At 41.0% G+C, this 9,252-nt stretch overlaps 1 protein-coding gene across 1 annotated transcript; it reads right to left on the reverse strand.

Moving 5' to 3' along the window:
- Positions 1-407: 407 nt before the first annotated feature.
- On the reverse strand, positions 408-7,947 carry hacl1 (2-hydroxyacyl-CoA lyase 1). Its single transcript, XM_033639852.2, has 17 exons — positions 7,738-7,947; positions 6,853-6,957; positions 6,714-6,754; positions 6,548-6,628; positions 6,369-6,441; positions 6,216-6,293; positions 5,985-6,079; positions 5,766-5,878; positions 5,523-5,658; positions 4,754-4,859; positions 4,473-4,556; positions 4,193-4,294; positions 3,937-4,091; positions 3,262-3,420; positions 3,067-3,174; positions 2,777-2,963; positions 408-663 (listed from the first exon to the last, which is right to left on the reverse strand). Exons 1-17 carry the CDS (start codon positions 7,786-7,788, stop codon positions 631-633), a joined length of 1,707 nt encoding a protein of 568 aa, XP_033495743.1. The 5' UTR covers positions 7,789-7,947; the 3' UTR covers positions 408-630.
- Between the last annotated feature and the right edge of the window lie 1,305 nt (positions 7,948-9,252).

The following is a 9,252-nucleotide window of genomic DNA, read 5'->3' on the forward strand; positions in this document are numbered from 1 at the left end:
CTGCAGTCACACTGCTACTAACCAAGAAAAGAAACGTCAAAATGTATTATTTAAAACTGAGGGTGACTGTGAGAAATAAAGCAACTTCACATAAACTAATAAATAATCATTTAACTAATAAAAATCTAGATATTGCATAAGCGTGTCACTGTGTTAGAAATCCTCTATCCATGTATTTAAGATGACAAAGTGTGAAATCAAAGGAGGGTGTAAATTTATGCATGCTTATAAGCAATTTGACAAATCTGGACCAAAGTGTTTTTCAGTACTGAGCTGACCATATTTTACTTTCCTAGCATGTTAATAGTTTAATGAGCCACATACTGCATGCTAAAAATGTTTGATTATATCTATCTTTTGGGAAAAAACAGATTTGTCATAAAGGAATAAAGACAAATAATCTTCAGTGTATGTGTAAAAATGTTTTATTGTTGTATTAATCATTTTGTTAAATTTACTATTACTTTGTAGTAGGAACTAATACAAAAAAGTTCAGTTATTTCATAGAAACAATCACAGTAAAACCAAAAGCAGTTTTATATTTTCCCCTGTTTGCGTTTCCTGAGGAAAACAGTCACTGCTCTTCTGATAATGTTCTGGACAGATGAAAAAGCAGCTCCTTCTTTCAGTCTATAAGTTGGAGCGTGTGAGCCAAGGAAACTCCTGCAAATGCAGACAACACAGCATTATATTAGACCTGAGGTTAAACCTGAGTTCATCTTCATCCACTGAGACTGAATGTGGAGAACAGTCAAACACCTCAAATAAGGGGACAGAGAGCTTAGCACCATGGATACAGTCCTCAATACAACCTTCAAACATGTCTGCGAGGGGTTGCGTGGATACATTCAACATAAACACAGAGGGCCATGCTTTCTAATTATGGGGACCCTGAAATAGAAAGGTCAGGTTGGTGTGAGGTGGAGGGACTGTCAGAGGAATACAACAGTTCTGTCGTGCACCTGGAGTGCGCGGATTACTATTGAGTGAGGCACGTCATTCACGCAGCACTACGAGGATAAGACAAGAGCCAAGTAAACATCAAGTTGTCTGTTGCTCTATACGACTCGTGACCCGAGATGCTGCAGCTTTTAATTGCGCCTGGCTTTGCTGCTGCGACCGTCAGTGTCATTCGAGTCATTATCCATCTCAACTTCAACTTGGTAGGCACCAGGTGAAAATGAAACAGGGGCTGCCTTTGGTCACGTATACTGTCACGTGTCAAAAGGGCTCACTGTCATCACTTCATGTCTGAAAGGGCTGAGGGATACAAAGTGGTATGAGACAAGACTTAATGTCTCAATTCTTATGACCAATGCCAAGTTCTTGACCTTTTAATCCAGTTCTCTGGAAGTCTGCAAAAAGTGTGCATAAATTGTGGATTTGGGCAGCTTTAGGCCCTGTGCATGCCCATAAGGTCGCCAAATCTGCGAGTGCACATAAGCGCGAGTGCACATAAGCCTGGACATTTGGATTCAACCACTTCATTGTGATGCTAAAGGTGTCTTATTCTGTTCTGATGGCAGTCAGGAAACCCCTCAACATTTCTCCAGTGGAGGTTCCAGGCCTCCTAGAGAATGAGGACCTGATTAAATCATTATGATTTAATCTTCGCCAGAGGAAGTCTCAGCTCCCTGGGTTGAGGCATTGACGATGTTGGAGAAACACCGACACACAACAGTGTAAAAGCAGCAGTGAAGTGCAGTTACAGCATCAATTACATCCTCAACCACCAGGGGGTGTGACATTTGCACAGGATTGATTTTGTGGATTCCCTGCCTGTTATTACTGTTATTACAATAGATTGTATCTAATAATGGACATAGCTCCTGTGACACCACCCACTGGTTTGTGGACTGCTGTTTTGAAGCCTTGAATTCGGCATTTCCACCGTCACCATCTTGTTTTTTAGAGCCAGAAACGACCATATTTGGCTGAGAGGGTGGTACGAGGGGTGGATCTAACTCATACGGTAGGGAGGATGAGTAAAAGTAGAATCAGCCGGTGAGATGCTAGATGAAGAGCTGATGACATCAGACTCCTAGGGCACCTCTGCAAACAGTTCACTTCCAACAAGTAAACTTCTTTTACCTGCTGTGCTGTGTGATGGAAAAACACTTGCTGCGGGGATAGCAGGGGACTTTAGCCAGGAATACGCCTGCTGCTTCATCACTCAAGACAAGCCGTCATCAGTTGAAGACACACCTTCAAGCAGGCAGCCATGTTGTAATGGAGACAGATACCCCTGCTGCGCTGTGCTGACGGGCCAAGTTAAACCAAACTAAGCCAAGCCAGCACATGAGTATGGAAAAAGGGTTTTAGAGTGCAGCAACACCTCGCAGCCAGCCAGTCACTCAGAGCGGCCCGCTTTCAAATATGCATGACTTTGGGCCTTAATGAAATGTAAACAGGTGAGAAATACTCCCCCTGTGCAGCTGTCATGAATATTGAAATTAGCTATAGAGACCGTTTGTTGTCCTGTCCTGCTGTAATCCTATACATTTCTGCTGTAAAGTTGAACATTTTTACGTTGGGGTCTATGAGGATTGACTGCATTTTGGACCCAGCTTCAAATGTTTTTTTTTTTTTTTTATAAACCACAGTTTTTGGCACTTCAGCATTGGCTTGATTTTTCAGCCTTTGAGGTTGATGCTCGGTTACAGACAAATAAGCCATTATAATGAGCACACTCATCTCTTGCGGATTCTTTCATTTTGACCTTCTCAGGGTGACTGAGATGACTCTACTACATATACTCCTGACAGGTGACAGTTACCTGCTGTTTTCTGTCGGAGGACGGGTCAATGAGCACATTTAGGAGACTTGGTTTCTCCCAGTCACTCAGGCTAAGCTGCAAAGCACTGCGCAGCTCCTCCACCGTCCTCACCAGGAACCCTCGACCTCCAAATGCTGTCATGACCTCATCATAGCACGCCTCAGGTAGCAGGGTCACAGGAGGGGCTCTGACAGGCAGCATGATGATATGAGATACATTTCATTACATCACAGCTGATTACGTGACTTGTGAATGTGTTATAATTATTTAACAAATAATGTGTGACTCACATAGAGGTCAGATCTCCCATTTTTACCATTTCTTTCCACGTCTCAGGATCCACTCCACTGTAAATACCATTATTGTTGACCACAATGATGACCACAGGCAGATTATACCTGTTAAAAAAACACAGAGAGTTCAACTGAATAGCAGTAAGGGGGTGAAGTGTATATATTGTTTCAGAGGGGAGGCAACCAACCCACCTGCACATGGTTTCAACCTCCATGCCAGAAAATCCAAAGGCACTGTCTCCTTCCACACACACTATCCTTTGGTTTTTATTCTCGCCCCTCTCCACAGCAGCCGCAGCTATAGCAAAGCCAAGGCCAACTCCCATTGTTCCAAATGTTCCAGCATCCAACCTAAACATTGTTAGGATTAGATAACAACAGTCTACTTACATTTACACAGACCTGAAAGCTTACTTTAGTCAACACTAGATCCTTACAACACCTTTTACTGCAAAATGCGTATTTGCTGGGCTCTATGAAATAACTGCTCATAATCCCTAGCAATGTGGTTTACAAAAGTTCACATTTTCCAAAGAAAGGATTGCTATTTTTGCAGGAGATAACACAACTGTCCGATACCACACAGTGGGTATGAATATGAAAACCTCAGCTTCATTACATCACTGGTTCTCTACCTCTGAAAGCCTTTTACACAAAACCTTGTAAAGCATCATTTGAAAAGTTACATGGGAAGGGCTCTGATAAAATTCCCCTCAAGGACAGGGTTTTTGAGATGCCTACAATAATACCACACCTGTCTACTAGAGCCAAATTCAGGAGAGCATTTGCACAAAAATATTTAGTGAACTGGGGCGAACACAACTAAGAAGCTCATCTTTAAGCACTGCACCAATGAGACTGCCTTGCCTGTGTCGAGGTAGGTAGTTGTTCAACATAGTGCGTCCTATATCCATAGTGTTTGCACCCTCGCTGACAATGATACAGTCATGTGGCAGCAGCTGGGAAATGTGGTGAAACACTGTGTAGTAGTTCATGGGCATCGTTGACTGAAGAGCGAGTGCCTGTAGATAGAAGGAGGACACAAATCTAATATGATATACGGATAAACAGTTTGAGTAACTATCGACATAAAGTAACATTTCAAAAGTGAGTTTAGACTCACCTTAGATATTTTTGCATTAGCAGCGATTTTGTTCTTCAGTGTGCTCCACCACTCTGTGTCAGAGGGATATTTCCAGCCATCTTTATGCACACCCTCTAGGAGCTGAGAAAACAATGAATAAAAAAAAAAAATCACCACTTTCCACAAACACACACACGCTGTTCTCTTATTGTTAATCTTAATTGCACATCAGGATATTATGAGAGAAGCACACAGCCCACAAGAAGAGAGATTAAGTACAAACATGAGCGTTTTTGTGCACCGACTAAGTTGCAGTTACCTGAGTGACAACAGCGTTGATGTCTCCCAGGAGAGCAACAGCAGGTTTCACGTTGTTCCCCATCTCCTCAGCACAAAGGTCAACCTGCATGCAGACAACAGCTGAGTTATGTTATTAAAGCACAACGTTTGAAGCAACAATAAAACACAGTGCAGGAGATATGGTCCAAGAAACACTGCACTGACATGACAGTATTAAAGTCTCTACACCAATGCTGAAATTAGTTTCAGCTAAAAGTGATTTTCCTCACATCAAACACACTTGGCTTTGTGTATATATACCTGGATGATCTTGACACCAGGATCAAATCTAGGTGGCAGACCAAAATGCAGAATCCAATTCAGCCTGGCTCCAAGCAGAAGCACAACGTCAGCCTGGAGAAGAGCTCTGGGCAACAGAAACAATGGAAGAGGAGATGAGGTAACACTGAGTTAGAACAAAAGCTTTACTAAATACACATATTTAGTGTATGTATAGAATGAACAGTATTAGATATAAACCTACATCTGAATATTACAAGAGCAATAGTGACACATATACATTAATTAACAAGTAGCGGAGGTTCAGGATGTTTCCTATGTAGGATGCAGGGTTTCTACAACTTCTTGAACATCACATTCAAGGACTTTCCATGCCAAATTTATTCATATTCAAGAACTCAACACGGTATTCACTTAAATCACTCTTGCATGCACGTCCCAGATGCACATCCTCGACTTAGTGGCGTATGAAACAACGGTGCAACCGCAGGAGACACACATGCACACAGCGGAGCGGAGCCTATTTACTAACATTAAGCAGAAAATTACATAAAAATAACTTCTATTTCTATTTCTTGCACAAAAATATGCATTCAAGCCCTTTCACTGACCCCTGTCTCCTTGCCTATTTTCAAAAACCTTCAAGAAATTAATTTATTCCCTACAATTCACAAAGAATTTCAAGGACCTGTGGCAAACTTGAGGATGATAATAATATATTTGGCTGAAATCATTGCACTTCACACTTTTTTTTACCCCTGCACAAATTTAAAGTGAAAGGGAGGCTGACCTCGAGCGGGCAGCAGCCACACAGTTGGGATGATCATCAGGTAGGACCCCTTTCCCCATGGGGGTAGGCAGAAATGGCAGACCGCTCATTCCCACAAACTCCCTCAGAGCAGTTTCTGCTCGACCATAGGCTGCTCCTGTTGGGCACCACAATGTTCATATCATCATGACTTACCTAATGAACTACTTGATTCACAAGCGTGTTATTCATTGTAATAGAGACAGTGCAAATGTTTGATGTTACCTTTGCCGATGATGACTAACGGTCTTTTAGCTGCTTTCAAGACAGAGATGGCTTCAGTGATTGCACCGTGGGGAGCCAAACTGACTGGTGGAGCTGGACAGCAGGACACAACTCTACAGGAGAAAGATACTTCTTTGAATTTCAATATGTCTGGAATCACAGGAGTTATACTGAGCAGAAATAATAGCATATTTATAAAAAAGCAAAATTATTGTAAACCTGACTGTGCTCCTGTCCACTTTAGCATTGACCATGTCCCCTGCAATGTCCACATAACAAGCACCTGGACGCCCATACATGCTTGTGCGAACTGCCTGTGAGCAAACACACGTAGTTAAACAATTAAACTTAATATCATTTAACTATGTAAAATCTCTTATGTAGTCTGCTGTGATAAAGAAAACAACACAAACAAAGATCACACAATATAACATTAAGCTGGTATATGACCTTCTCTATCACTGAGGGGATGGCTTCCAGACTGCTGGGCCTTGCAGAGAACTTGCTATAAAGGCGACATGCTTCCACCTAGCGACAATTGAAAAACAGGGTCAATTTGATGAAGCATCAGCTGACAAAAATCCACACGAAGGCATGCATTACTTGAGGAAACTCCTGAAAGGCTCCTGCTGTTTCCTGGTTTCGATCCGAGGAGCCTCCAATAACAACCACCGGCCTGTGCAAAGGCAATATACACTTGATAAACAACGTGACCAGGGCCCACAGGAACCACGTCAAAACTGTATATGCACCACAAGCTGTATCAGTTTATCAAGTCATACCAGCAGTTGATGTTAGCGTTGGCCATTCCACCCAGAGCATGAATGAGTCCAGGTCCAGACACCACCAGGCAGGCACCTGGTCTGAATACAACCAACCACAAGATAAGGCAACATGTAAAATGCAACAGCTGCTCCGTTTATTCTGTTGAGTTACTAAATGTCTTACCTTCCAGTGAGGTATCCAACAGCAGATGCTGCATAGCATGCCTGTTGGGTGACAGAATTTATTTTACATTAACATATCCTCATGTTCTTAAGGATTATAGATACGGGTAAGCAATGTACCAGAATATTAAGTGTTTTACCGCTTGTTCATTACGCATTCCCACATATTTGATCCCTTCAGCCTGAGCAGCCATGGCCACTTCCATGATAGGAACGCCAACGATCCCAAACATGTACTCCACTTTCTGCAGGTAGAGAAAATGCGCTTTTACAAACTGACACTGCAATGTAGGTACACCATTCATCATTATCCTCAGCCTATATCAGTAATCAGTGCTTAGGGAGGCGCAGAAGATACTGAATGACCCAACACATATCCTGAACCTTCAAACTGACATTGGATAATGCCAAATTGTAGATTACACCAGCACAAAAATTCATTTATTCCATCCTCAAAATACTAAAATACTTCATCATCAAAATACTGCAACCTGACTATTTATTATTTGGCTTGGTTACACTTGGTTTACTGTTAGAAACTGGCTGACTTTATGTGGTTTTGCTATGGTTTTTCAACTAGTCTGATTTTATCTGGTTTTATTAAGTGAAACTATTGTTTTTATTACTTTTATTATTTATGAAATTAGTGAATTTGGGCACCTCCAATGCAAGTGCTCCTCTGTATGGTGTCTATGTGTCTGTGTTTAGGGGTGTATGTTGTATGATGCAGCGGCTTTGAGTCCAAACCAAATTTCCCTGTGGACAATAACGTATACCTTACCTTACTTTACCTGCACTAGTTTTATGAAGGAGTGTGACTGCACATAAATTAACTACATTTTACAGGATTAAAAGTTAAAACTTGACTGCGCAGGACTTGAACTTTGACACACTTTTTGCATAACGTGCATGCGTGGTCACACTGTTACCTTTCAGTGCAGACACCGCTGCTAAGTTAAGTTAAAGGTTAGAAACAGAAGTTAAAAACTTCATACATATCCTCAATGTGTTTTAAACGGTCTTACCTGAGCCTTCAGAGACTCAGCTATCAGCTGAGCTCCTGTCACGTCGTCCATGGCTGTCCGCAGGCTGTTAGCTACGGTTTGTTACACTGTTGTCTGTCTGCAGAGGTTAAAGCGAGGCCAAATTGTTATAAACTGTTATAACTACAGCTACGCGAACAAGTTATTGACCCTCGTTTGCTTCAATCCTCTACCTTCCCCTTGAACCCGCCCCATTCCTATCGCTTCCGGGTTTCAAGCCAATCAGAGGCGCTACGAACAGTGACCTCACACCAAGGGACCAATAATATTATAGGTTCCTTGTCATGATTCATAAACACTTTTGCAGATCACTACATGCAGAAATATATTTATAAAGCAGGAACACAAACTGCTTTTTCTTTGATGAACATTTTGAAACTGGTTTATAGCTTTTTTGGCGTTATTCTCACACCAAGAAATTCTGAAAGGACTTCCGCAGATTTATCAGGGACCTTATCTGTAAAGACTACTTTATTATTATGGGAAAATGTGGTGTTAGGTTTCCTCAAGTACCCAAGAAGACAGCGTTTTTATTAAGAAATTTAGTGATGATTCTGGTAAAGTATTATATCCATATGTAAGTTTAGCAATAATAAACCTCACTACACGAAATTGCTCTTTGATTCCACCAACAAAAAGGCTATTGCTATCTGTATGTCTTATAATATCTTTGTGTAGTGTGCTATCTCCCTGGCTCTGTTATTGATGTGTTTGTGTTCTTTCAACTGGATCACTGCTACACTTGAAGAATAAGGAACGAAGAATGTTACCTCGCCCCACACAAGGAACATTACACATCCTCTGGCAGGTAGATTTAGCACTGGAATATAATAATGCAGAGCCAACTGTACTCACCTCACAGGCTACTGTTTACACATACATTTAAAATGAAAAATTCAAACTTAAAAATGTGTTGAATCTCCTTTGTTATTTGTTGTGCAATTCTAAATTCAATCCTGCTATCATACTTTAACCTGTCCCAGTTGAATGTGTATATCAACAGTATTTCAGATTAGTTAACTATTTGTAGTTTAGTTACTGGTTTAACTAGTTTGCAGTGCTTCTGTGGTGGTTTAACTGTATTAAAATCTCAGTGGCCTTTTAGTTAGTTACGTTATCTGGGTTATGTAGTTTATGTACTTAATTACAAACTACATATTCATAGTATTGTTGTGATGTATTTTGTCATGCAATGGGGCACAATGCCACAGTGTACTAGCCACAGTTGTCATTTAATTACAATCACCTGCTATTTTATATACTATGAATTTCTCTAATTGCTTAGCATTTTCCTGATTCCACCCTAACAATTACTCTCACTATTCTCTTTAAAACTCATCCTTGGGCTGCCTTGGTGACCGTTTTAATGTAGTTTCCTGCAGATAAATTTCACAACTGATCATAACAAATGAAAAAGCAAATGACACATAATGCCAGCTTTAAAGACTTTCAGGCAATGTCTTAACAACTCTAAATCGTATTGTTTAAATCATTGCC

This window comes from Epinephelus lanceolatus, chromosome 10, assembly GCF_041903045.1.
Source record: "Epinephelus lanceolatus isolate andai-2023 chromosome 10, ASM4190304v1, whole genome shotgun sequence".
NCBI lineage: Eukaryota > Metazoa > Chordata > Actinopteri > Perciformes > Serranidae > Epinephelus > Epinephelus lanceolatus.